Below are 27286 nucleotides of genomic sequence, written 5' to 3'. Positions count from 1 at the left end.
GGTATGAGGGAAGCTCAAAAGACTCAAAAGGACAACAAAGGAACGCGCCCTTTGTGACCCTTCTCAGTAGTTCAGCCCTCCTGCGCCCCCAAGGAGGACACTCATAGTTGAAGACAAAGCTTCCCCATACTCGTTCCGGCTACATAGCCACTCATCTAATTAGCCACTCCTATTTCTGACTCACCTTAGCTCTAACCATTGTTTGGAGTCATCCAGGACTCCACCTACTTCTTCCGGCGACTATTAGTACCGCAGTCACCTTCGCCTACCATTCATTCCTTCTCATCACTCACACTCTCTTACAACCACTCCCATCCGCTCTATTATCCTTTCAACTTCCTGCATTGTCCGTCCCTCACTCAACCTATCAACATCCCTCTCCCAACAGAACCCCTCCACGTAGTGAACACCCCCCGCAACCACATCATGGCTTCCGAACAGACCTTCACTGGGGATCTCCGCAGCGGAGCTGTGGATTACAACCGCGACAAGGGACAGAGGGTCAAGTGGGCTCATGGTGTCTCGTTTGGCCCAGGCCGACGTGTAGAAGACAATCGTCCCCGCCCTGCTCGCGTCTACCCAACCCCAAAGTACGCATGTCTGCCATAGCGCATCTAGACCGTCCCATGTGTGTTGAGTTCAGATTGTTAACGTGTAAGCCAGGGGCGCCTTCGGTGATGTTCGACACAAGGCTCGAGTAGCCGTCAAGAACGACATTGCCTATGCCAGCGGCGATTCTTCTGCCGATGAGGACGTTGAAGAGGCCTCTGCAGCCCCTGTGCCTGATGCCGATATCACCTACTCTTTTGATGCCGCTCGTGGCCCTGGCCACGGTAGCCAGATTCTCGGACTAGCCCTTGCAAAGGCCATTGAACGCTATGAAGTTCACGCCACCGACAAGCTGATCAAGGAGGAGTATGAGGTTCTGGATACCGATGGCGAGTCTATTGCTAGCGGGCCATCCCGCAAGGGCAAGAAGGGCGCCACTGTTGACGAGGAGGACTACGAGTTCGTGTAATTCTGCCGTAAACTATCACGATTGCACATTCCTAGGGTCTCGGGATATACATACGGAGTCTTGCATCGGCGTTCAACATTTGACATCTATAGCTATGGCTTGATCGGTGGATGGTTGGTTTATTTCATTAGCTTGGGACACGGCAGCATCATGAGGGGAGCGTTTGGCGAGAAACCCGGCCGCAGGATCATTCCAGCGCTCCTTCCCCCTCAACTCCTCATTCAGCGCCACATCATCCGCATGAGGGGAGCGTTTGGCGAGAAACCCGGCCGCAGGATCATTCCAGCGCTCCTTCCCCCTCAACTCCTCATTCAGCGCCACATCATCCGCATGAGGGGAGCGTTTGGCGCTTTCTGAGGACTTGAGCGGCCTCGACGGTTTTGCGGACTGCTTGGTTTATTATTCTTTAATTGATAGGCAATGACTTGTCTTTGTATAGTAAACTGGACTTTTGTTCCAGGCGATCATTCAACTACCTAGTTCCACAAATGGCTGCTGATAATTCGCGATCCTTTAACGGAGAAGGGCGTTTTGTCGTTGCTTATCTTGCCGCGCGTTGCTTGCTGCGCCTTATTCCCGTGCATCACTGCGAGTCCGAATCCGGAGCTGACAATGATCTCCAGTAATTTGATATTTTTGACAGTCTTTGCAGATGATCGTTGTCTTTTCTAGAGTTTGGCAGAGTTGATTTGGGGGCTTGATAATGCAGTTGGTGATTATGGACTCTGATGGTACGTCATTCAATCGGTCGGGTGCGCCCAACACAGCCCCAGAGCCTACGACTCTAGCAACTCCCGATAAAAACAAGAGAAAGAATTTTCTTTCCACACATCGCCAGGACAATCTCTTCAATCCCATTACACATCAATTTCTTGTCTCAATGAGTACAAAAAACCCTGCTCTCGCTGTTTCTGTTTAAATCCAATTCGATTTCTGCTCGGCTCGTTGATTTTACTACCCCTTATCGTATCTGCGTGTTATCCTAGTTTTGCCTTCCGCGTGCCCCTCTACAACACACAATGGCCCGCCCACGATGGATGCTCCACGCCCAAGCGCAATTCTGGCGTGTCCTCATGGGAATTGGCATGACGCTCCACCGGATGGCGCCTCCCCGCCCCCCACCACCATCCTTCCACCGCTCAGTACGCGCAACAGTATCGCCGCACAAAGGGCGCTTCAACCTGCAATTCTACGTCCCGAAGGACTACTGCATGCACAAGAAGCAAAAGGACAAGCGATACCCCGTGGTAGTGAACTTCCACGGCGGCGGCTTCACGCTGGGCACGGCGCACGATGACGCACGGTGGTCGTGGACGGTCGTGGACGAGGTGGGCGCCGTGGTCGTCAGCGTCGACTACCGCCTCGCGCCCGAGCACCCTTTCCCGACGGCCGTCGAGGACGGCGTCGACGCGATCCTATACCTGGCGCGCCACGCCGACGAGCTGCTCCTCGACGTCGACCGCATCGCCGTGTCGGGCTTCTCCTCGGGCGGCAACATGTCGTTCACGGTGCCGCTGCGGCTGCAGGGCGAGATGCTGGAGACGCTGTCGCCGTCGACCACCAGCTCAGCGGCAGCAGCAGCAGTAGTGGTGGCGATGTCGTCGTCAACGACGAACTTCCTCGCCCCGCCTCCGCCCTCAGGCCTCGCCACCGCGCACTCGAACGCGACATCCCGCGTCTCGCTGATCTCGACGCAGAAGGACGGCACCACCGTCGGCATCAGCAGCGGCGGGCGCGAGCTCAAGCTGCGCGGGCTGGTGGCCTTCTACCCGTCGACGGACTACACGCAGACGCGCGAGCAGCGGCGCCAGACGTGCTCCCGCGCCGACCAGCAGCTCCCTGCCATCTTCACCGAGCTGTTCGACGAGTCGTACCTGCAGCCGCCGACGCTGGACAAGACGAACCCGTTCCTGTCCCCCGGCGTCGCCCCCGCCCACATGCTGGCCGCGCTGCCCGACGACATCGTCCTGTTCACCTGCGAGTGGGACATGCTGCTGGCCGAGGGCGAGCGGCTGCGCGATCGGCTGCGCGATGAGATGGGGAAGAATGTGAGCTATCATATGGTCCCTGGCGTGCCGCATGGCTGGGATAAGGCGCCCAATCCGCTCAGGGAGACACCGGGGGTTAGGGAGCATTATTTGACGGCTTGTCGGGAGCTGAAAAGGATGTTGGCTTGAGGGGCTCCCTGATATATCTTCTAGCCAAGGAAGAGGGAAAGAAATGGGGAAGGTGTATGAGTACCCTGTTTTTTTTTTGCGGCATTTGACAGGGTGTTACTGGTGCGGGTGGGCTTTCATGTAGGATTCTTTGTATATCTCTTAGCCTGGTCCAGTCTTGATTTTTTGGGCGTTTGGGGGCGGGAATTTGGATCTGGCGCATTGCATGTTTCTCTTTCCGCAGGAAAGCTCACGAGCTTGGGCGACGAAAAGTCGCCTCCAGGCTCATCGCTTGCTCACCACACATAAATATCTCATTCAGTCGAGGACAACAGTGCGGTCGTCGATCAGGACGTCTAGAACTGCTAGAGCGGAGCCAAAAGGGCCCCGGATTTTGGTTCAACAAAACACGTAACGATTAAAATGAATACATTGAATTTACGACAAATCGAAAATTTAATTTCCCAGTGTACATTCATGGCTACGAAAATCAGTTTTCCATGTGGAAGGCTGCCCTGTCCACGGCGAAACGCCGGTATCCAACCCTATCCTTCACTTTTCCTTTCCCCCCCCCCCTTTCCCCCGATTAACCGACCGCTGCTGGGTCGACCGCTGCTCGTCACAGCCTTTGGCCCGGTGGAGAACAGAGGAAAGAAGGAAAGGGAGAGCTCGTCGCCCTGCCAGATGCTTCGTGGCAGCAAGCGCGTCCGTCGTCGTGTAATTAGAAGTGAATGATACATCCCTCCGATATGCAGAGCGTGAAAATAGCAACAAAGCCACCCGTAAACACTACGATGTGTAGATATCTATTCATAAGCGCGCTTTATGCAGCGAAACTCGAGGAAGAGCTGAGAGTGTTCGAGAGAGGCAGAGGGATTTATCCCCACCCCCCTTTTTCCTACGCGGGCGTCAGCGCGACTTTGGTCCCGTTGGCCGAGGCGAGCGTCAGCGTGACCGCTTCCTGCCAGGGACCTGGGTCGCGGGACTCGATGGATGCGAATTCTTGCAAGATGCGCGTGGTTACGTATGAGGCTTCTGTCAGGGCGTATTGTTCTGGAGAGCGGGTTAATGGGGTGGAGGTCGGTGAAGGGATATACAAATAAAAGAGGAAGAGAGTGTGATAAAGCTCGTAATAATAACTCCCAGCTTTGATAGAGGAGACGGGGGAAGCAAGAAAGGGCGCACGCGGAAACAGAGGATGGGTGAACTCACGTCCTAAGCAGATCCTTGGGCCACCATTGAAGGGCAGGTATTCCCAGCTAGGTCTCAGCGTCTCCCACCGCTCGGGCCGGAACACCTCTACGTCTTCGCCGAAGTAGTCTTTCCGGCGGTGCATGGCCCAGAGGATATATGCCACTAGGGTGCCCTTGCGAACAAAAAGCGGGTCTTTGCCATCGGGGCCACCACCAAGAGGAAGCACGGTGTCACGAATGGCAAGGCGTGAGTTGGCGGGGACAACTGGGTGGATGCGGAGGGCTGGGCGTTGTCAGAAAGATATAAAAGTTGGAAGAAGGAGAGGCGGAGAGAATGGTGGAGGGCTGAGTAAAAGGTACTGTGCAAGACTTACATTCATTCATGCACCACTTCAAGTACTTCAAGTTCCTCAGCTGCTCATATGTCGGTATCTGTCCGTTGAGCTCTCCAACCTCCGCCTTCAGCTTCGCCCAGATGTCCGGCCTCTTCGCAATCTCAAAGAACATGTTGCTGAGCAGACTAGCTGTAGTATCTCTACCCGCAAGTAGTACATTCAACAACTCGTCCCGTAGCCTCCTCTTGTTACCGGTTGACTTAGCTAGCTCGTGCAAGAAGACGTATTTCTCCCCTGGCGCGTCCTTCTCCAAATCATGCGATTCCCTATACCGTACAGCGTTATCGACAAACTTATCGACATACTCGTGGCAGATGCGGATAGCCTCATTGCTCTTCCTATCATTCCTGAAGCTGGATAAGAAGCCTAGCCGCGTACGTATGACGGCATCATGCTGCGCTATACCGAAGGCAGTAGCGAAGCAGGCATCCTCAGAATCAGCATCACCTTTGTTTATCATCCGCAGTGAGTTGGCTGAGTGGCCGAACAGGAATTCCGTTGCCGAGTCAATCGTGAAGCGGAAAAAGAGCTCCTGGAGGTCGACGGTAGAGCCATCCCTTGGGATCGCCTTGAACAGCCATTCGATGTGGCGTTCAAAGGCCTGGATGTCCGCAACTTGGTCTCGTGTGAAGTTGGGGCGAATCATGTGCCGTGAGTGCGCCCAGCGCTCGCCGTCGGTGTTGAAGATGCCTTTGCCCAGCAGCGGACCGAAAGCCCGGTCACGATTGCCCAGGCTGAAATCCTTAAACCGGAGCGAGAGGACCGTCTTGATGTTCTCAGGCTCGATGGTTACAATGGTGGGCATGCCCAGCAGTTTGCTCGTGTAAGTGTTGGCGGCCATCATTTCGAAGCGGCGTTGTGCACCCAGGAGCAATTCCTTGTTCCTGCCCAGACGGAAGTTCTCCAGCATCAAGTCGAAACCTAGGATGGGATCTCTGAGTGGGAAGCGTGCCTGTGGCGGTTTGCAGCCATTTTTATCCTGGAATTTGCGGCGAGCGCTGTTGAGTAGTACACGGTTAATGAAAAGAAATGCTAAGAAGCTAGATCCCACGGCCCAAAGAGCGAGGTGAATCGATGTACCCCGGGAGAGCATTTTGATAGATGTATTTGAGAGCGAAAAAAAAAACCTTCGGCGTGTTCAAAGTAAGGTCCCGCAACGCGGTTTAAAGAAATGACGAGAGGTAAAGCACTGCTTTACGCCACAGGGGCTGACGCTTGAGGCAACAGAAACTTGAAACGCGGCGGAGTAAAGTAAAGAAGAGTTAAACGAGAATTGCTAAATGGAGCGCGCCGAATTAGTGACAAAATCAATCGTCAGCGACGAGGGAAAGACAAGCAAAAGGATATATACAGCGGGCAGACACTCCTTAAGCACGGAAGGCAGCTTTTCGTAATAGGAGTGCCAACTAACAAACCTACTGAGACAGCCGTCGGCGAAATGCCTAAAAGGGTCAATTTGGCCAGAGAACCTGCTATCACCGGATAAGGTCTTGTTGCGAGGTTCGCAGGGCTACGTGTGGGGAATAAAGAACAGCCCAGGGAAGGCGGTGCGGACATGGCGGAATCGGGGATGTGGCCATTTGCTATATGAGCACAAGCTCGACTGCACCGACAGCTATGTGCGCGGACAAATGAAGCGGCGGTCTAAATTGTTGGAATTAGCCAACATCCGACCCGTCCAAAGGTCATGGAGCCGTCTCGGCGATGCCGGCAAACTACCTGCTTGCAACAAGACTAGAGGTCAATGGCGTTCTTTGCCTCGTGCCGAGGCGGCCAAACGCCGTGCTATCATTTGACCACGACTTCGACGCGACAACCACCAAAGACCACGAAGTATTATACGCCCGTACACGCCTGCAAGTTCCAGCGTGCGGAGGGATTAACGCTCTGAGCCTGACTCCCACAAGCTTCAAGGCCTCCAACCAAACACCACCAGCAAAATCACCGCTCGCCTAATCTGGGTGCACCTCCGAAGACAATCAGCTGCACCAAAAGCATTGGGTGAAAACACTCCAATTTCTACCTACAAAAGGTAATCACTACGTTTCCTTTCACGGCGCCAGATGCGTGACGAAGATGGCCCCTGGAGCATTTGTTACACCGGCAAATGAACCCTACACTACGCTGCAGCTCCCGGCCTCGACCCGGACCGACTGCACCACCGTATGACAGCATCGCCACTCCTCAAGGGATCTTCTTCCACACTCCCTCATACCATCATAAAATGTCCTTTCAGCCCAGCCACTGCCAATCACTCTTCTCAATCCCAGGTGATTTCTATTTCAGCCGCACGATAACCCTCTGCCACCTGACCAAGCATGTCTCATCCCCAACCATAGCCGTTCGAAAGAAGTGCCCTCATTCCATGATTCGGATATGCCGATGGCCTTCAGCTGATTGAGAAGTGAGCGTCGATGTTGAATTGTCGTTTTTCTGCCATTTGGGGGCGATGTATCCGCGATCGGCCGAAGTCGTTCAAACACCACCTGAGCCTCGCGGGGGGTATCACGAGCCGCTAACTGAGCAGCATTCTTCTCGCGCATGCGCTTCCTCGTAATGGAAACAGAATCGCGATGCATGACGCGCCCTGGAGAAACTCCGCCCGCCTTGAAGATGCGTTGCTGAGCCAGCAGCACCGAGTCGAGATGGTTTTGGAAATATCTTCTAGGCTCATCCAGGTTGAAGCATCTCTCTGTGCTATGGGTGGCCTTATCATCCCACTGCTTGCTCCAATCTGTCCACCAAGCCTCTTTAGTGTCCTCTTGGCCTTGTGCCATGAGTGAGTCTTTCTGATTTTGGCCCGCCTCCGAATCATCTGTGCTAGTGTATGACACAGATGAAGACGTTCTCTCGCTGCCAAGGGCGGGATGTTGGAAGTGTTGAGTTCGCACTAGGCCTCTCGCTGTTTGGAGGTGCGATGATGAGATCGTTGTCGTCCTCAACCGCGCAATCAAGATGTGGGTGTTGTTCCCGCGATTCGTCTGCGAACACACCAATTTCTACTGTTTTGGCTTTATCCTTTGGGAGACCTCTAATCCAAGATCATTCTACAAGCTGGGTATTGACTCACTTTAGTCCGAAGAAAGAGGCACTGATTACCTCAGAGACCTCACCAGCAATTGGCTCGCGGCCGCTGTCGCTATTTTAAAAGTTCCTATCGTCCCGAACGGCCCCGTACACGCCATTCCCTGGCTCGACAATTTGCATTGTAGGAGTTGCTGACTGTCTTTGAGCAGTCTCGTTGTTAGGAGCACCGATACCAAGCCGTGACGGCGAGATAGCAATGACGTGGACGTCAGTACGTGTGATCGCAGCATCAGCAATCCTGGTTTGACAACGTTCAAGTCTTCCGTCGGCCGTGTGATAGTGCTGCCATCATACGCCACAGCTTCAGAGGAGACAGAGACTGTCTTCGCATAGGGCGTTTGAAGTCGACTATCTTAACTTTGCGCAGAGATAATGTTTTATGAGAGTATTCTTCCCCGTTCAAACCAACCGGCGGGGTGGATGCTGTGCTTTTTGGACTTTTGCTTCAAGCAAGTCTTCAGCGGTAGGGTGCCGTCTACCTTCGGCCTATATATTCGGCGAGTGGTATAATGGACCCGGCGAGAGACGTCAGTAGTTGATATATTTGACAGCGTTCCTGGGAACCACAAGAATCGAGGCGAGGAAGGGCTTTGGAACCCCTTTCGCCGAAAAAGACACTGCAGTCCCCACACGTCAAATCTTCCAGGGTTTGCCCCGAGGTGTCCTTACTCGAGTATTCTGTAGCTGAAGGTATTTCCGAAGTAGTCTCAAGCAGGCTTGTTACTCAATCAATTCAATTGAGGCCTTGAATTGATTGATTCAATATTGAAACGATTGCAATTAATTGCAACTACGTAGTAGTTAGTAATTATCACGAGTCTCGGCCATAGTGTTGATGCAGGGGGGCCTACCTGGCGGCGCCCGTATCGCTTTCTACCGTCGTTTCCGTCGCTCCTGCCGTTAATATAGGTCTATCGCGAGTCTTGGCATAGTGTTGAGTTACTATCCTGTTGTGTACCCCCTGTTCATAGTGGTAATAGAATTGATATTGTTGGTGGGCAAATCTAGTTATAAAACTTTTCTTACCTGCCAAGATCCCGGCGATAATGTGATAGTGTAAACAACGAGTAATGCTCGGGTAACCCTTTTTTGGTAAGGGGGTCTAAGAACAATAAGGTTTAAAGCATTATTATATGTTATGTTCAGCATATTTCTATATAATATTAAAAGATTCAATATTTATCAATCAATTCAATTCAACTAGAACCTCTATATTAATTGAGTTACCAAGCCAGCGAGCTCTCAGTTGATTGAATTGATTGAGTCCTGGCATTCAATTCAATTCAATATTGAAACCTGGGTGATTGAATAACAAGCCTGGTCTCAAGTGATCTTTGCCGTCTCCGAATTGTGACTTGGTTTCTAGGTTTGAATGACTTGAGTAACGGCTTAACGGTCGTGCCGCTCGTTTTCCTTTCACTGAGTCATCCCCACACTAAGTATCGCACTCACGTCATTGCTCAATTTAGTGAGTCAACAAGTTTGGCGATGCCACATATGACTTACACAGGACGCATAGTCATATTCAGTATCGGATAATTCTTCTATTTACCATTCTTAGATCGTTATGCCACTATCTCCATTCGCAAAAGAGTACACTATATCCTGATAAATACGGCAACACGGTATACAGATGAGTTAATGGATTTATTCAATGATGATCGTAATAAAATATATTGTGTTATCATGTTATCGTTCAGAGCTTGCCCATATAGACCACAATATCTCTTTTCTGTGCCCGTAAAATATCCCACTCTACTTTAGAGTAGCGACTATATATGTGAATACTTGTCAGCGCATCCGATATGCAACTAAAGGTCATAGGGTTCACGAGGGCTTTTGGAAAACTTACATCCTACTTCCCACCTATCCCAATCCCAAACGCTCCAAAACCTCTTCAAAAACGCCGTTCCCAATACAACAGTGTTTTCTCCCAAGTCTGAATATGGCCAAAATGTGGAAATACAGTAATGGGTCCCGTTTGGTGCTTCGACCTCCAGCAAGTACTCCCACGGTGTGATCGTGAAGTTATTACCAGCTAGGTCAAACGACAAGTCCTTCAAGTCTTTACGTCTATCACATGGGACAGTGTAGAGCCAGCCCCAACGCCTGGCCCCGATTTCGAGAGTCAGCCCAATCGCCAAGTCTCGAGGCAGACCAATTATCGGAAATGCGGAGCTGAAGATGGCGGTAAAGTTGTCAAGAGGTGCATAGACTGTACTACCATCCCCCATAAAGAGGGAACGAATTTCCGAGGTCCAGTAGCCGTTGAGGGGGGATTCAGTATCATTGAGAAGGGGGATTCGAGTCAGCTCAGCTTCGGGTAATGCTTTGGGTATCTCTCCAAAAGCCAGCTCACCGTCTTCTTCTTCGGCCCAGAGAACACCGCGTGGAAGCTTAAGTGCAAATAGATTTTCGTCTAGTATGCCTTGCTCCATCATCATGTTGAATGGATTAGGCATGCCGAGAACTGACAGCGCAGAGGAAGGGGCAAGACCGAGAGAGCCATCAAACCCGTCATAGTCTGCTAAATAGCTAATCGGGTAGACGTCTTTGGCCTCTGCAAAAAGATAATTTTCGATCGAGAGACCAGCGACATTCAAGGTGTCCTGAGAAACATGGCCATTCATTTCCATTCCGTAGTAATTTGCCCAGATACGAGTGTTGTTAGCAACATAAGTAGAGGACGCAGAGGAATTATATTTCGCGTGGTCCTCGCAGGAAATTTTGGTGCACACGATGGATGGAACGAAGAGGTTGTTCCCTTGGATATCGATGGCGACTCTAAAGGGTTGAGGTGGAGTCCCTAAGGTGACGTTGGTAACGTATGTTGACGTCCATATCTGCGAAAAATCCTGCCATAGCAAAACACCACGCCTTAGCCTGCTAAGCTATGTTTTTACGTCTGTTGTTTTATTACCTTGAGAGGGAGCTTGTGAGGAGAATCATGTTGTGGAGCACTATGGATTATTGGATGTTGATCCCTCCGCTCAAGAGCAGCAAGACTGTGTTTGAGCTTTAAAAGATCATTAGTAACGATGACTTTTTCTAACATATATTCTGACTAACATAGGAGCCTGGAATCTCGAACGTGTTAACAGGAAGACGAAATGCTACGGCCTGGACACTGGTGGCGATAGAAATGATAGTGAGAAACACTACAAGCATTTTGAAGATCTCGTGAATGATGTAAGATAGAGAAAAGAAATTGCTTATGTGCACAACGGTAGACTGATTGATTATAAGAGACGTATTGCGGCACAGCTATTGTAGCATAGCCAAGGAAGAGCTGCGCAAGGCGGCTATGCAACTGTTGCTCGGAGATAATCCTGAATCCTGCGGACATCGTTTCATCGAAGCGAAAACAGAAACGCGACTGATATTTGCGACATGATGGGAATGAGTAAGTCCGAAGGAAAGCTTCGACCAGATCGATTCAGAGGTTGGGGAAATCCGGGAGGACTGGCCTCAAATTACCCCGATCAACTCAGCATAATATCACATTTATCACCCACAGGTGTCAGAGATTTCGGAGTCGATGTACGGAGTACATAACCGTCCCTTCCCCTGGTAGCGTCCTACCATCTGGTGATCTGTGCACTGGCAAAATGATAATTGGGCATCTCAACTTGATCAGATTGGTTCTACAGCCTGTACGAGCTCCGGCTTCTCCCCCCCGTGTGCGCGCAGCGGTACACACGCAATTTTGCTTTCTTACACTGGAGAACTCCAAGTTTAACTCTTACGATTAAGCTTAAAATTTAGAGACTTTACCTTTCTTGCAAGTGCATATACCTTGCTTAGGAGTACACAACCTTTGTGCACAGTGTCTACGCTGGATGGTGCACTTAACTAGTTATTAGCGAAATTGCGTGTGCACCGCTGCGCGCACACGGGGGGGAAGAAGCCGGAGCTCGTACGATAATCGTAGGACGAATTTTACCAGGCGAAGGGATAGGGTAAGTCAGCGTGAGATCTTTCTGCTCTTTTCCCATCTTCAATGACCATTATACAAAGATTGTTCAGGTACTATGACAGCATTCTAGCCCTTTTCGTCGCGTAGAATTTGTTTATACAAATCTTGAACCAATCTTAGACACAGTGCGTACGTTTAACTTTGGTCAGGCTAGGGAGAGGGACGCTATTCAATTTTTAAATCAAAGTCGGCATCAAATGGGTTGCAATACTACCTTTTTGGGACATCAATGAACTGGGGTGAATGCAACGGCATGTCGCTTGTGTGGTTCGGTTTTCCCGTCTCTGGGAGGCACAAAAACGGCACTGCCGCTCGAGCAAAGGCGCCTCATGCTTGGCTTTGTCGCTGATGCCAAGGTGAGAACTGCAGTCGAGCCCGCTCTCAAGTTCTATCCTAGATGTGTTTTAACTCCAAACTTGAGTTAATTAAGAGCGGAGAAATATGACTAAGTACGTATAACCTCGAAAGACTTGTCTCGAAACTGGAAGCACGCGCATAGGCAGAGTAAGTCCGAGCCTCCAAGCATGCATACCCAGGCAACCAACCGCTAAATTGAGCGCCACAAAATTGGCGGGCTGAGTACACCCCTCGCAAGGCATGGCTTGTCTCCGAGAATGCGGAGGAAGACTGACGGGGCCGGTAGAGTCGATCTGTAGGTACATGCCTATTCTAGGAAAGCGGGTTATTGGCGGTGACTAGCTTCTCCAACCACAGCCCACCTTTCTGCCACACGTGCAGGCATCTCGAGGGGTAATGTCTTTCGTTCCTGGTTCTTCGTGTCTGGCGCAGCTTAGAAAATGAACTACTCCATATGCATGCACATGGTGGCGCGCTCTGATTACCAGATTCTTCATGACCTCTAATCATGCCCACGTGCCTTCTCTGAACGTCACTCGTGCATGCCATGATTGACGTCGCGGATGTATATTAAGAGATGAACACCACTGGCCAGGTAAATCGTCCTTAGGGAGCCTTCTTATCACCCTCTTTAGACTGTCTTCAAGATGCTAATCTCTACTTCTATAGCGTTGGCAGTTACCGCCCTTCTCCAGTTTTCCCTTGCAAAGCCAACCCCAACTTCAACGCAGACTCCTGTCAGTGAGGCTACCTGCAACAGCAAGGTCTACACCTACGAAGAGCTCTCTGGCTATGGGTTTGTTCCCTCAGATGCTCGAGACAAGTTTGGAGATACAATTGGAGGGTTTGGAAGTGCCATTGCTCTTGATAAGCGCTCCTGGAAGAAAACGAGGAAAGGAGATAAGGACACATACGAGGGCATTCTATATGGCCTCCCAGATCGAGGATGGAACACTCTGGGAACTGTAAATACGCAGACGCGCATCCACAAGTTCAGCATAAGTCTTCAGATTGTGCTAAAAGCCACCGTAGCCAATCCCTCGGCTCCGAACTTTAAGCTCACCTATGTCGATACCTTCCTCCTGTCGGGTCCTGATGGAACTCCATGCACTGGCCTGGACCCAGACGCGGTTGGCCATGCATCTTTCCGTGGATTCCCAGACCTCCCTATCGCAACCTATACTGGAGATGGATTTGGAGGCGCTGGGCCAGGAGGAAAGCGGATTCCAGTCGACGGTGAAGGCTTGGTACTCGGCTCAGATGGCTCTTTCTGGGTCAGCGATGAGTATGGACCTTACGTGTACCAATTCAATAAAGATGGGAAAATGGTCGACGCGATCAGGCCTCCAAATGCCTTCATTCCTATCCGCAATAGTAGCGAGAGGTAAGATCACAATTGACGCTAGATATATTTGCACTATGATTGCTGACATCCATACAGCTTCAGCGCCAATTCGCCTCCGCTATACGATTTGAACCGTACTGTCATCCCAGGTGATCCCACGACTGGTCGCCAGAATAATCAAGGTTTCGAGGGTCTCACTGTGAGCCCCGACGGAAAGTCTCTCTACGTCCTAATCCAATCCGCGCTTGAACAAGAAGGTGGCCAAAAGAGCAAGAACCGCCGCAATGCGCGTTTGGTCCATTACGAACTCTCCAAACACGGTGACCCTGTGTATACCTCCGAGTACGTCGTTCAACTTCCCTTCTACAATAGTGGCGCCAATGTTGCCGCGCAATCGGAAATTCACTACATCTCTCCCACTCAGTTCCTCATCCTAGCTCGAGACTCTAGCGCCGGTCATGGGCAGAAAAGCTCGACATCCGTGTACCGTCACGCGGATGTATTCGACATTTCCAGCGCAACAAACGTTAAGAGCCCAGCTCACGACGCGTTCAATGGATCCATTGCTAGCACTACAGGTGTTCTGAATGCAGATGTTGTCCCTGCGACATATTGCCCCTGGTTGGACTACAATATCAATGCGCAGCTGAATAGATTTGGCGTCCACAACGGCGGGGCACAGGACTCAACACTTCTAAATGAGAAGTGGGAGAGCCTTGCACTTGCCCCGGTTAGTGATGATGACGACGACGACAAGAATGGTAAAGAGTATTTCTTAATATCAGTCTCCGACAATGACTTTATTACCCAAAATGGTATGTGGTTCCCTTATACCCTCTATGTTATAATCTACCGATCGCTGATGTGAATTTGTACAGGATTTATCAACTTTGGCCAACTGCCGTATAAAGATGCATCAGGTTTCAACCTTGACAACCAGGTGCTGGTGTTCAAAGTTAAGCTTCCGAAAGGGGTGAACCCGTTGTAAGGTCTGCGTGTGTGTGTGTAGGATGTCAGGCTTTGCATCTTGTTTAGCGGAGGAATAGGTTTATCTCAGTGAGCGACTCAGCCGGCAACCAAGATTGTAAATCTCGCTAGTACTTAACTAGTATAGTTTTACCAGACCCTTACTGTATAATCGAATTAGGGTTAGTTAATAATACTGTCTCGGTTGCCATCTAAGGGCCTTTAGTGCGAAAATATATGAGAGCTGATTAAAGACTGGTACCTTTTCTAACGCCCTACTTCTACCCTAATCGATTATATAACTAAAGCTGCCTTTTAAGAATATTTATATAAAAACCCTATAGTATAAAAGTAAGTTGTTAAAATTATAGGTAGAAAGAAGTAGAGTGACTTATTTGGCTCGACTTATTTGACTCGACTTATTTGACTCGACTTATTTGACTCGACTTATTTGACTCGGCGCCTCGCCTAGAGCCTTGCCTGGGCGCGATTTATTATAAAACGTTGCGAAATCTACCTAAATTTTATCTAGCTAATAGCTTTATATTTTAATAAAAATCCAATCGATTATAGAGGCGTAAGAGTATACATATTGGGTCCCGCAAGAGTCGCGATAGATTCGCGATCACTCTCTCTCTTTTTGGCCGTATGGCGACGTGGAGCGGGACACGTTATAGGAGGAGATTGATCTAACTCGACTCGTCAGCTTATTAGGTTAAATGGGTGTCATTAGGGAGTAAAATATATAGGAGAGAGTGTCTCTTATATAGAATTGCGAAAATTTAAGTCGAGCCTTACCAAAACTTGCACCAAAGGCCCTTAGACAGCAGGGCAGACTTAAGGCCAGTATGTAACGAAGCCTTGTGGGAAATACCACGATGGACTTGTCAATGGGCTAGATATGTAGGCTAAGGAATAGTCAACAACGTAAACATAACTGGTGGAGTAGGTTACCTAATAGATTAACTCTAATTATATTCTAAGATTTACTATAAAGAAGAGAACTATCTAGGTAGGGACTATGGTCCTTTAATATATAATACTGTGCCTAAGAAATATATTAAGTATATTAGTACGTTCTATGTTTCTATATTTCTATATTTTTACATTTTAAACTTATAACGTAACTTACTATATAACTTAATTACCCTTTATTTTATAGCTTAATCGGTTTTAGCGCCTTTTATACTATCTTAACTAACCTATATATATCTCTCCTTAGTAATACTACTACTACTAATATAAGGTCCGTAATACTATCCCCTTCCTTTTTATTTTCGTTCTTAAAGATTTCTCCTATCTCTAAGTTATTTATTAGAGGTATAGCATTCCTATTTTTAATTTAGTAACCTTTATTATTTCTAATACCTCCTATTAAATCCTCTATATCTAATTATTATAATTAGCTAGTAACTATAATTCTTTTACTTAGTAAAGTTATACCGTTCTATTTGTTATGGTGCTGCAATGAAGTAGACTAAATAACTACGTTGTAGTATAAAGAGGAGAAGAAGGTAAAAGGGGGTATCGTACACAAATAGTAGGGCCAGCCGCCAAGGCGCTAGTGGTGGGCCAGCCAACAGTAGGAAACAGTACGAGACAGTACGAGACAGTATAAAACAGCATGCGTCAGGTCAGTGCCGTGACAGTATTTTTATTATATAGAGAAAAAGTTAGTATATATTATAATTACAGCTCTATCTAGTTACTAATCTTCTTTTTATGCTAAGCATACGCGAGCGAATATACAGTTATTTTATAATATTTAATCCGTCTCTAACGCTAAGTATATATTTTTTATTAGAAGGCCGCTACAGTAGTAAAATACGCCCACCGCTTACTTAATAAAGAAATAACCACTCCTAATTAAATCTAGGGCATAATATACCCTAGATTTAATATACGCATTATAGCTGGAAAGCCTACGCAATATAGAAGGGTCGCTATAGACTTAAAGGTATGTTAATATATAGAAGAACGCAATACCACAATAAACCTAATAAGGGGCGACTTAACCACAATAACTAAAGGACAATAACTAAAAATGGTAGAAACTTATAGACATCCTAAAAGACATTAAGGAAGATCTAGGGAAGGGAAAGAATAAATACCTACACGTAGGGGTAGCGCGTGCGGCCTAATAGGCAGGATAAATCGCCCAGGAACTTTAGATAAGGTATAATAGGAACTAAAATACAGTGGAGGATAGGCTTAAGCGTATTAAAGATGCTGTAAAATTATAGGGAGCTCTAATAGTATAGGTAATAAAACCATTATAGGCTAATATCGCTGTAAGCGCCTAACTGGTGCCTCTTTAGCGTATACCTAGCGTGGTACCAGTTAGAGCTATAGTTAGGGTTAAAATACTAAAGATAGTAAAAGCGGAACTAAAACAGATCCTTATATTAATTAAGGCATATATACTAAGGGCAGTAGCGGTAAGGGTACTATACAGCGGTAATATTAAAGTTACGCTCCCTAACTAGTAGATAAAAGATTAGGTTATTATTTAGGGAGATACCTCTAAGTATAAGATCCTCTAATAGGACTACCCAGTTAAAGTAATAGGGGTACCCCTTAATATATAAGTAGAAAGCGGGCGAGGCGCTATAAACATATAGCTTATTTAGAGGATTATAAAGGCTACAAAAAACAAGTCCTAGGAATTACTATAACTAGAGTTATATAGCTTAATAAAGAACATATAATGTATATAGGGGAGTTACTAGGGTTTTAAAAGGTTAAAACGCGCGGCACCCTAATACTTAGCCTACTAATATAAGAGATATAGGTAGCACTAGCCTATAAGGGAGTAGTTATAAATAGCCTCTAGTATAAGGCCCGGCTCTACTACTACGGAGTCCAAGTTAGATAATACTTTAGATATTAATAGTAGGAATATACCTAGGGCGTATATAGGAGGTAGGTAAAGTATAGAGAGTATACCGATACCTATAATACTAAAAACTACTCTAAAGACAAGGGAGCTAGATGTGTAAATTATAGTAAAGAATATAAAGTATAGTAGAAGATAGCCTATAAAACCTACTAGGTATACTAAGAAGTTACTATAGTGAGATAAGCCCGGCTATACTAAATTATAGTTATACTATAGGGAAACGCCTATAAAGAGAAGGAGATAAGCAGGGTAAGTAAAGGTAGGTAGATAGTCGCCTAATAGAAGAAATCTAGGGTACCTACTCTAGCAGGAGCACTATCTACCCAACTAGCAGCAAAATGGAGTGTAGGACGCCTATAAGGCAGCACTAACGCGGCCAGAGACCTATCTTAGTAGAGAATCCTAATTATAACGGCCTTAGCCAAGACGCCCTAAATATAAAGGGAAGACGCCTATAAGTTACCAGATAAGTTATAAAAGGGTTAACAATAGTATAATATAACTATAGATACTTAAACTATAAAGCAACACGCCCTTTATTTAATAGCTTTAACCCAGAAAAATACTAGATAATAGCCTTATAAGAACTAGTATATAATAAGTAAACCTAAAAAATATAAACTAAAAGGATATTACCTCCTATATAAACTAGACCTAGCTACCCGCGTATGCTTCCTAATTAGCTAATATATTAGTATATAGGCGTAAAGCTACTAGACTATTAGCCCTAATATAGCTAAAGTATAAATAGCTATAGATAGGGGCTAAATTAGTATAGTTAACGTCTATAACCTAAGCGATAATAGGCCTTAGATAACTATATAAGGACTACTATAATATACTATTAACATAGTAGAAGGCAAGATAATAGTTCTAGGAGACTTTAATGCGCACTATATAGCATAGGGAGGCCAACAGGCCATAGTAGAAGTATAGGTAACTTACCTACTTAATAAACTAAAAACGCGAGGCCTTGTTTTAACTACTCTAACTAGTAAACCCACCTAGAAAAGAGGGATTTAAGAGAGTATAATTAACCCAATATTTATATAAGAAGCACTTATAGACCGGCTAGCGTTCTATAGAATAGAAAATATATAGGCAATAATCGCAGACCATATACCTATATAGATTACTCTTAATATTAACGCTTTAGCGTAATAAACCCGCCGGAGATACGCTATATAAAAACTTAATTAGGAAAAATACTCCTAAGAAATTACTAATAGCCTAGTATTAATACTAAAGGTAACGCTAGCGGATATACAGAGAATTATAAGCAAATATTTAAAAAAAAAAAGTACTACCTAAAAGCGCAACCTAGTAAATATACTAGGTGAGAATAGTTACTAGCAGCGGTATAGCTACTTATAGGTATAGGGAGGGTAAAGCGTTAGTATAGCGTAATAGGCGAGGCCCACTACGATTAGAGCTATAAGGCCTTAAAAATAGGCTTAAGAAAACAATATAAAAGGAGAATAGAAATAGCTGGCGTTAATTTCTAGAGAAAACCACCTTAGACCCTACTAAACTACATAATTAAGGTTTTTAGCGCTTATTAAAGTAGAGTAGAAGAGCTATAGGGAAAACGCTAGGCAACTTTTACTTACCTGCACCCCGCTAAATAGAATAAGATTAGTATATAAACAATAATAGGGAGAAAATAAAAATATTTATAGAGAGATTCTTTTTAGGCGCGTACTAAGCGGACCTATAGGATATTAGTAATTAAGACCCCCCTTACCTCTAGGGATAAGCTAGATAGTCTTACTAAAGGAAATAGAAAATGCTATATAGAAACTCCCTACTAGTAAAGCGGCTAGGCTAGATAAAATCCTAAATAAGGCGATTAAAGCTGCATTAGAGGCTATAGCTATACTACTAGCTAACGCTATAACTATCTACCTTCTTAAAGGCAAGCTACCAAAATACTACGAAGAAATAATTACAGTCGTTCTTTAAAAAGTGGATAAAAAAGACTACTCCCTACTAGGAAGCTACTAACTAGTCGTCTTTAAAAACACGCTAGGAAAGATACTAAAAAAGATAGCAGTAGAACGTATATAAGAGGCCGTAAAGGAGTAAGGGCTACTATTGTAGATATAAATGGGCGTAAAAAAGAAGCGATTAACCCTCTTAGCTTTTTCCCTAATTACCTCTAGCGTCTAGGCGGCGTAGTAAGCCTACCTAGGCTGCGTAATATTTATACTAAGCCTAGATATAAGCGGAGCCTTTAACTATATATTATATAAGAGGCTCCTATAGATTCTAAGAAAGAAGGGCCTACTAAACTAGATAATTAAGTTTATCTAAGCCTCCCTAATAGGGCGTACCACTAAAATAGTATTTAAGGGCTATAAAAGTAAAAGAATACTAATAACTATAGGTATCCTATAAGGATTACCCCTTTTACTAATTATATTCCTTTTCTTTATATTAGAGCTACTAGAGACGTTTAACAGTAACTAAAAAAATAGTAGCCTTAGGATTTATAAATAATATAAACCTAATTATATAGGGAGATACGGCAGTAGAAAACTGTACTAGGCTAAATTAAGTATATAATAGGTATATTATATAGGCAAAATAATATAGAGTTAAATTCGCACTAGATAAATACCAGCTTATCTACTTTATAAGGAAAAGAAGGGTAAATAATAACCTAGTATTAACGGTAAGTATCTAGGGCTATAAAGTAAAACTAGAAGCAACCCTTAAGGTCCTAAGGGTTTAAGTAGACGCTAAACTAAACTAGAATGCGTATATTATATAGGCGACCTATAGGGGAGTAGTGGCTTTTATAGCGGTATTATAAATAGTAATTTTAACCTAGGGACCCTCCTTTAGACGCACACGACTACTATATATAGTAGTAGTAAGGCCAATAATGCTATACGGCGCCTAGATCTGGGGTATAAACCTAAACAGCAAACTACTAGTAAAAAGCTCCCTAGCGCTACTAGAAAACTAGAAAATTAATATTTATATAGAATTACAGAAGCCTATAAAAGGATACTACGCGCCATACTAAAACGCGAAGTAGTAATACTACTAATAGATATATATATAGAAGTAACCGCTATATAGAGAGCATCTATAGTATAAAACTACCCAGTAAAGAAGGAGATATACTAAATATTAGAACGTATATAAGGAATAAGGGCCCCCTAAAGGGGTACTACGCCTAAGCTTATTGTTATAGGACACCCCCGTAATACCTTATATATGTCTACCTATTTCTACTAACTTAGCAACTAGAGGCCGACTATAAGACGGCAATTTAATAGCAATTTGCGGCAATCTAACAGCAACCTACTGTATTTTACTATATTCCACTAAGTTCTATTAAGTTTCACTAAGTTTTACTAAATCCTACTAAGTTCTACTAGGACTACTACCTAAATCCTATTCTACTCCGTGTATGTATTAATTAAGCAATTAAGTCCTATATTTAATTTTAAATACTCTCCCTATAAACTACGGGATTCTTACTTAGCCTACCTAAACCTCCCTAAACTACTACATAAATTAGAAAACTGAATTAAATACTAAGAGAAAGGGGTAGATAACTATAATAATTTAGATAATAATAAGGAGCTTAGATAACGCCTAAGGGCAGGCTTTTTTAAAAAGGGGGGGGGGGAATATAACGGTGATAGGGCGCGTTACCTACTAAATTCTACTATGCTTCTGCTATATTCTGCCAACCCTAACTTCTACTAACTAATTAGGATTTTCCATCCCCAGGATAGAAAATCGCTATTAGATCGCTTATTACTGGTGCCTTAGCGACCCCTTTGTATTTGGGTTGACCCCCAAGGGCCTTCTTCTTCTTCTTCTTCTTCTCTTTAGCTCAGTATCTTTGTATAGTAGCAATCTACAAGCTTTGTCTCAGAGGCATTTATACAAGCCCGTTACATTCTACTCTATTTAGAGCCTTAAAGTTAACTCCTTCCTATTATCTACCGAAGCCTTATATATTAAAGTCTCTAGTAATTAAGGCCTCTTAACGTACGGCTAGCCTTATAATATAGGAGGAGCTACAACTACACGCTGCGGAGCTCTCGCTATATTTTGTTCTAGCGGTAAATAAAAGTATTATACTCCCTTATTATTATGCTCTTTAACAGCCACTAAATCGCTTAGGATCTTGTTAAGCTCGCCTATAGCAAAATAGGTAGTCTGTTATAATGTATATAGGGTACTATGGTTAAGCTGCATATTAAGTTGGCTACTATATACTGGTAGAAGATTCACAACCGTATTTATACTTAAGCTCTATATAAAAGGAGGTAGACGACCGATTGCTAAGTAGGTGGGCGATTAGAGTGACTACCTACAGAGGTAGGAGCAGGGCGTTTGGAGCTCATATTAATAAGAGAAGGAAGCTTTGCAACACCACAATCTAGAGGTAATATCACGACTTTTGGTGAGAGAAGTTTAGAATAGCTTCAAAATCGAGCTCCGAGCTCCGAATTTAATGCGGGCCGTGGCCCAAGCCCTGGCTCCTACTACACCCCTTCCTGCTAGCTCTACGTACCAATTTACCTGCAGACGTAGCGAAATTAGGTGTGTCGTGCGCGCAAACAGGGGGGGGGGGAAACACTGGAGGTCTGACAGACTGTAGGATTAAAATCAAATCAAATTAAATCAAGCTGATCGCTTCCACCGAAACTATCCGACATATCCTTTTCTCGCTATTGAGTTCACTTGTCCGCCGTCCACTCTTACCATTTCAAGGCTGCTATATTAAAACCCCAAAATCAATTATTCCATGGCTCAGACCACTGCTCCCAAAGTCCTTATTGTTATCGGTGCCGGTGGCATGGGCCTTCCCATCGCCCGCCGACTAGGAATTGGCCGTCACGTCCTCTTAGCAGACTACTCGACCACTACTCTCAATATTGCACTGGAAACCCTTCACAATGAAGGCCACACAGTCTCAAGCCGCCCCGTCGACATCTCCTCCTACTCCACGGTAACTGCTCTAGCCCAAGAAGCTTCATCTCTTGGCCCGATTGACGCCATAGTACACACCGCAGGTGTGGCTCCCGCTGACTCAACCGCAAGGCAGATCTTCGAGATTGACCTTCTCGGCACGGCTAATATTATCGATGCCTTTCTTCCTGTCGTGTCACCTGGAACATCCATGGTCTGCATCGCGAGTATGGCAGGCGGTATGATTCCTGTGCCTCCTAACTTGGAACACCACCTTGCCACTGCGCAACGAGACCAGCTCCTAAAGCACAAGGACATTGACGCCGAGGCGCAGGGAGAAGGGGCGGGAATGGCGTATGCGGTCGCCAAACGTGGAAATCAATTGAGAGTTCAAGCTGCCGCCGTAGCTTATGGAAGAAAAGGAGCGAGAATTAATAGTGTTAGTCCTGGGGTCATCTCTACGGGTTTAGCTCAAGCGCAACTGAGTGGCCCTGGGGGGGATTTAGTGAGAGGGGTGATTGATATGAGTGCGATGAGGAGAATTGGGACGCCTGAAGATATTGTGAACGCGGTAGCATTTTTGGTAAGTAGGGAGAGTGACTTTATTACTGGCGTTGATCTCCTTGTTGATGGGGGTGCGGTGGCGGGGAGGAAATGGACTGCAACTGGGGTGTAGATGCTGAAGATACTCATGTCTTTCTGGGGCTATTGAAAGCAAAATTGAAGGAAAGTTGAACGCACGAATGCCCTGAAACGAATGAATTGAGACAAAGGGTTTACTATCGCCCAGGAGCGCTGCAGCGATCCCACTGCCAAATTCCCCGTCAAGCCTCGCGCTTATTGGTCGCCGTCTTTGCGGTAACGTGATGAACCGTCACATGTTCTCTAGAATGGACTACGTTAGGTCGCATCTGTTATCATTTGCAAGAGGTGGCCAAACAAGTACCGGGTAATGTATTATATTCAGTATCATACATTCTGTGCCACCGCACTAGCAGGGAGGGTGTTCTCCCGCTTATGTCACCCCCTTGTGATGCGGTACTTTTTGAGGATGAAGAGTAGAAAGTGGAGGAAAATGTGAACTGTGTTAGGGGTGGTGCTGTGGCGGTGCGTCTGAGGCTTAGCGAGCCAAAGGTTCGGATTTATATTTAGCCGCGCTCCAGCATCTCTTCAATTCCGGTGGTTAGCGCAGCCACTCCCGCACGGCCTTTTTGTAGGGAAGGTTGACGAAACACGCTAACCACGGGATGCGCCAGGATACTGTATTTCTCCCCAAGAGTCTGAGAGCCTATAGGCCTAGCTTTGGTAGTAAAGCAGCATCAAAATACACCAAAAAATCGCCTTTTTCACTACCGTATCTCGACCCTATTATAGTGTGCAGCTATTATAAAAATGCTACGAGGTGGAAGCACTTTAGCTTTTCCATTTATTGCATCAAATAACGATGTCGTGGCTATATTAGATATGGGCAGTCGGTCGTAAAACTTATCGGTCGCAAAGCTTATCGGTCAGTTATATCGCAATCTTACCTTACTGCTATAATACTATAAGGTAAAAGCTCTTTTATCTTCTCTATTGCCTCTATATTATGGCAATATTAGCTCTATTTTATAAGAAGTTAGACATAGATGATTGGTCAGTCTTAGGGGTCGTTCGGTTGCAAAAGCGTCAGATTGAATCTGAACTGAAAGTCCGGCAGAACGAACGCGTTCCTTCCCAATTTGACACGCGTCTGTAGCTACGGGTTGCACGGACGTGTGTAATCTGAAGCCTTCAGATTCAAATGAGGAGCTTCGAACTCCTGATTTGAACTGACGCCAAGATCTCGGTTCAGATTCTACAGCTTTGTTCACGACCAGCTTCCCCCCAGGCGAGCTGCGATTTTTGTACGCCATTTAATTTCGCTTGATCGCCACCAACTGTACTCGGGCCCCGTCGGGTTCTTCGAATGCTGCGCAGCCCCCACCTAGTGGGGGCCTACACCCTCAACACAAAAACACCCTCAATACAAAATTAATCCTATATATACAATCCTACACGTATTTTTACAGCCACAACCTTCCTGCGCACCCAAAATAACGAAACGGAAGGTTAATGCATATACTATTGAAGCTCAGAGGATCGTAGAAATTGTAAAGGAGCTTAAGGCCCTGCCGCACAAGCCCAATTTAAAGCAAGTTTTAGACGATCGGAAATGCGACTACAATAAGCTCTAAAGGGCCTATCGAGGCTATAACAGCAAGTCTACGCATCATGCACCTAATAGGCGCTTAAATAATGCAGAGGAGCTTACCTTAAAGCAATTTCTTAACCATATAGATAGTATTAGATTTGGAATTTAAAAGGAGATAGTGCGTAATACGGCTAATTTAATTTTGGCCCAAAATCACACTACCCTATATAATAACGACAAACTTCCTCCACAGGTTGGAATACACTGGCTATAACGTTATCTAGATAAGTCCTTATACAAGCGTACAAAGGCTAAGCCTATGGAGACTACCCGGAAAAAGGTATAGGAGCCTGCCTATATTAAAGGATAGTTTAATAACTTCTTAGTTTATTACCAAGAATATGGAATTATACTAGCTAATTTCTAAAACTTTAATAAGTGCGGCGTATATCTTAGTATTATAAAAAATTAATTAGTTTAGACAAAGAAAGAATAAAAGGTATTTATTCCTTATTCAAATAGTTAAGAGCTTATAACTTTAGTGGAAACTATACGCTTAATTAGTAATTATATTACTCTAATAATAATTATTTCTGGCCAGAATTTAATAGAGGAATAGTTTATAGACTTGCTAGCTAGCTATTTAGTAGCTAAATCGGAAACTGGCTATAGTAATAATAAATTAGCCCTTAATTATATACGCTATTTCTATTACTAAACTAAGGGCTTAATCTAAGGTAGAAATCGGCTTCTCTTAATGGACGGTTACGGCTCTTATAACACATATAAAGTTATAATATACGCTTAAGGCCATGGAATACACCTATATAGGTTACCCCCTTGTTACGGACGCTTTAAGTACAATGTTACGACTACTTGGAGAAGAGTCGAAAGAAGCTAGTTAGTTAATACAAGCACGGTCTAGGATAGAACCCGTGGAACTATGTGACGAGGAATGGTAGCCAAGGTTATATAAGGTGCTATGTAAGGAACGCGAGGAACAAAGGGAACTTATATACCTTACGTATAACACGTACATTACGTATAAGGAGGATTTCATAAGAGTATAGTTGTGTATTTAAGGACCCTTAGTCCCTACCTAGATAGTTCTTTTCTTATAGTAATTCTTAGAATATAATTAGAGTTAATTTATTAGGCAACCACTCCACTAGTTATTATTACGTTGTTAACTACTGTCTTTACATTTCCTATACACCTAGCCCATTAACAGAACCCATTATAGTTCCTACTATAAGGTTCTATTACACAATTACTACCTAGTTACGGTATTAAATATAGAAAGTTAAATAATATGCCACTAAAAGCAGCCACTATAACGCTATCGACGGCGGCAACTACTTTAAGGTTAGGGGGTGACACTAGTATAGCGGACACTAACTCGCAACAACCTATAACGGTAGGACAATTATAGGAAATAGTGGACCGATTAACGGAAAATAATACGGTACTTAAGAACAGACTTAATAGAATTAGAGCAGTAAAGGTTAAATTACTATTAATTAAACGATTCTTAGGGGAGAGATTAAAGCTTAAAGGATTTCTAACGTAAATACATTTTAAAGTCATGTAAGAAGGGGCTAAGTTAGCCATAATAATGGACTAGATAGCCTACGCAGGACTATTCCTAACGGGTTAGGCACTTAAATAGTTTAAACTCTACTTAATAGAGATATAGACTAACGGAATAACTACTACTAATTAAGAGGTACGATTTGTGTTTTTTAGCTAGGTAGGATTCGCGGAATAATTAATATAAATATTTAGGAACCCGGAAGCAACAACTATAGTAAAAAAAAAGCTTTAGGACCTAATATAGTAAACTTTAGCAATTAAGTACACGATATAGTTTTAAATACTTATAATATAGGTTAAATGGAATAATAAGGCGCTTATGGCATAGTATAAATAAGGACTTAAGGCTAAAGTCTAGGACGTAATTATTCTAATAGAAGATGCGGACACTTTAAGGGAATTAATAGATTAAGTAATTAAGATTAATAATAGGATCTTCCAAAGGGAATAGGCTAAGAAAGGCTAGGATAGAGTTCTATAGTTATATAAGACGTAAAGTACGCAACGACTAAAGCCAAGTTAGAAACTATAGTATGGCGTAGAGCTAATAGACCTAAGTAGTACTAAAGAAGCCTATAAGAGATGGAGCAAGAAACTATAAAAATTTAGAGGTTAAGGATCTAGTAATTATAGGACTAAGGAGCAGAGGCTAAACTAGGGATCTTAATAGCAGAAGACGTTTAGGCGGACTCTATAACAAAGTCAATAGTTTAGAGACGGAGCTTATATAAATTACGGAAAATAGGGTTACTTTATAAGGGATTGTAAAGATAGTTAGAGTTACTATATAATAAAGAGAACTAGACTAATAGCATATAATATACACGTATAGATAAACGACAGTGTACTATAAGGAACAAAAGAGTGTTTAATTAAAAGTTTTACGTTTTATTACAATAACGCATACCAAATTTATAAAGACGCTAAGTATAGTGTAAGCTATTAGCTATAAGAGCCAGAGTTAAAAGGACTTAAAGAAACTAAAAAGTTAGATAAAAAATAAGATTAACTCTACGAGCTAGATTAAGATGTTATAGCAATATACGGATAATAATTAGTAACAATGATAATGGAGTTAGAGTACTTATTAATTAATAGCGACGAGGATAGTAAAGGAACTAACTAGGGGTATCTAAACCTTAACAATATAATAGAAGTAGAGACTAAGACCGCCACAGAGCAAGGTTTAG

The 27286-nt window shown here is 44.6% G+C and overlaps 6 protein-coding genes across 6 annotated transcripts; 3 read left to right on the top strand and 3 right to left on the bottom strand.

The window, feature by feature from the left end:
• Positions 1-426: 426 nt before the first annotated feature.
• K441DRAFT_686207 (uncharacterized protein) lies at positions 427-3195 on the top strand (the record flags this gene model as incomplete). Its single annotated transcript, XM_067651967.1, has 4 exons — positions 427-590; positions 664-1014; positions 1479-1551; positions 2005-3195. 4 exons carry the CDS (start codon positions 427-429, stop codon positions 3193-3195), a joined length of 1779 nt encoding a protein of 592 aa, XP_067505788.1.
• An 877-nt stretch (positions 3196-4072) lies between these two features.
• Positions 4073-5855, bottom strand: K441DRAFT_686206 (cytochrome P450 52A12; the record flags this gene model as incomplete). Its single annotated transcript, XM_067651966.1, has 3 exons — positions 4073-4227; positions 4387-4650; positions 4742-5855. The coding sequence occupies 3 exons, from the start codon at positions 5853-5855 to the stop codon at positions 4073-4075; spliced, it is 1533 nt and encodes a 510-aa protein (XP_067505787.1).
• Positions 5856-7044: 1189 nt separating this feature from the next.
• Positions 7045-7969, bottom strand: K441DRAFT_676181 (uncharacterized protein; the record flags this gene model as incomplete). Its single annotated transcript, XM_067650926.1, has 4 exons — positions 7045-7577; positions 7654-7793; positions 7833-7901; positions 7941-7969. The coding sequence occupies 4 exons, from the start codon at positions 7967-7969 to the stop codon at positions 7045-7047; spliced, it is 771 nt and encodes a 256-aa protein (XP_067505786.1).
• Positions 7970-9377: 1408 nt separating this feature from the next.
• Positions 9378-11279, bottom strand: K441DRAFT_657712 (acid protease). The gene is made up of 4 exons (XM_067648227.1): positions 10919-11279; positions 10770-10865; positions 9702-10704; positions 9378-9621 (listed from the first exon to the last, which is right to left on the bottom strand). The coding sequence occupies exons 1-4, from the start codon at positions 11015-11017 to the stop codon at positions 9605-9607; spliced, it is 1215 nt and encodes a 404-aa protein (XP_067505785.1). The 5' UTR covers positions 11018-11279; the 3' UTR covers positions 9378-9604.
• A 1504-nt stretch (positions 11280-12783) lies between these two features.
• On the top strand, positions 12784-14806 carry K441DRAFT_633509 (uncharacterized protein). The gene is made up of 3 exons (XM_067646375.1): positions 12784-13566; positions 13624-14342; positions 14406-14806. The coding sequence occupies exons 1-3, from the start codon at positions 12830-12832 to the stop codon at positions 14513-14515; spliced, it is 1566 nt and encodes a 521-aa protein (XP_067505784.1). The 5' UTR covers positions 12784-12829; the 3' UTR covers positions 14516-14806.
• A 7240-nt stretch (positions 14807-22046) lies between these two features.
• On the top strand, positions 22047-23395 carry K441DRAFT_657709 (short-chain dehydrogenase/oxidoreductase). Its single transcript, XM_067648226.1, has 2 exons — positions 22047-23215; positions 23277-23395. Exon 1 carries the CDS (start codon positions 22167-22169, stop codon positions 23004-23006), a length of 840 nt encoding a protein of 279 aa, XP_067505783.1. The 5' UTR covers positions 22047-22166; the 3' UTR covers positions 23007-23215; positions 23277-23395.
• The last annotated feature ends 3891 nt before the right edge of the window (positions 23396-27286 follow it).

The sequence above is a fragment of the Cenococcum geophilum genome, assembly GCF_001692895.1.
Source record: "Cenococcum geophilum 1.58 unplaced genomic scaffold K441scaffold_14, whole genome shotgun sequence".
NCBI lineage: Eukaryota > Fungi > Ascomycota > Dothideomycetes > Gloniales > Gloniaceae > Cenococcum > Cenococcum geophilum.
This window is presented reverse-complemented; position numbering and strand designations above follow the sequence as displayed.

Bases quoted from the DNA above. Each gene is read 5' to 3' on its own strand.
- K441DRAFT_657712 (XM_067648227.1), bottom strand. From the start codon at position 11,017: ATGCTTGTAGTGTTTCTCACTATCATTTCTATCGCCACCAGTGTCCAG. The intron at 10,866-10,918 runs GTTAGTCAGAAT...GATCTTTTAAAG, and splicing joins TCGAGATTCCAGGCTCCTAT to CTCAAACACAGTCTTGCTGC. The intron at 10,705-10,769 runs GTAATAAAACAA...TTGCTATGGCAG, and splicing joins CTCACAAGCTCCCTCTCAAG to GATTTTTCGCAGATATGGAC.
- K441DRAFT_633509 (XM_067646375.1), top strand. From the start codon at position 12,830: ATGCTAATCTCTACTTCTATAGCGTTGGCAGTTACCGCCCTTCTCCAG. The intron at 13,567-13,623 runs GTAAGATCACAA...ACATCCATACAG, and splicing joins ATCCGCAATAGTAGCGAGAG to CTTCAGCGCCAATTCGCCTC. The intron at 14,343-14,405 runs GTATGTGGTTCC...GAATTTGTACAG, and splicing joins TGACTTTATTACCCAAAATG to GATTTATCAACTTTGGCCAA.
- K441DRAFT_657709 (XM_067648226.1), top strand. From the start codon at position 22,167: ATGGCTCAGACCACTGCTCCCAAAGTCCTTATTGTTATCGGTGCCGGT.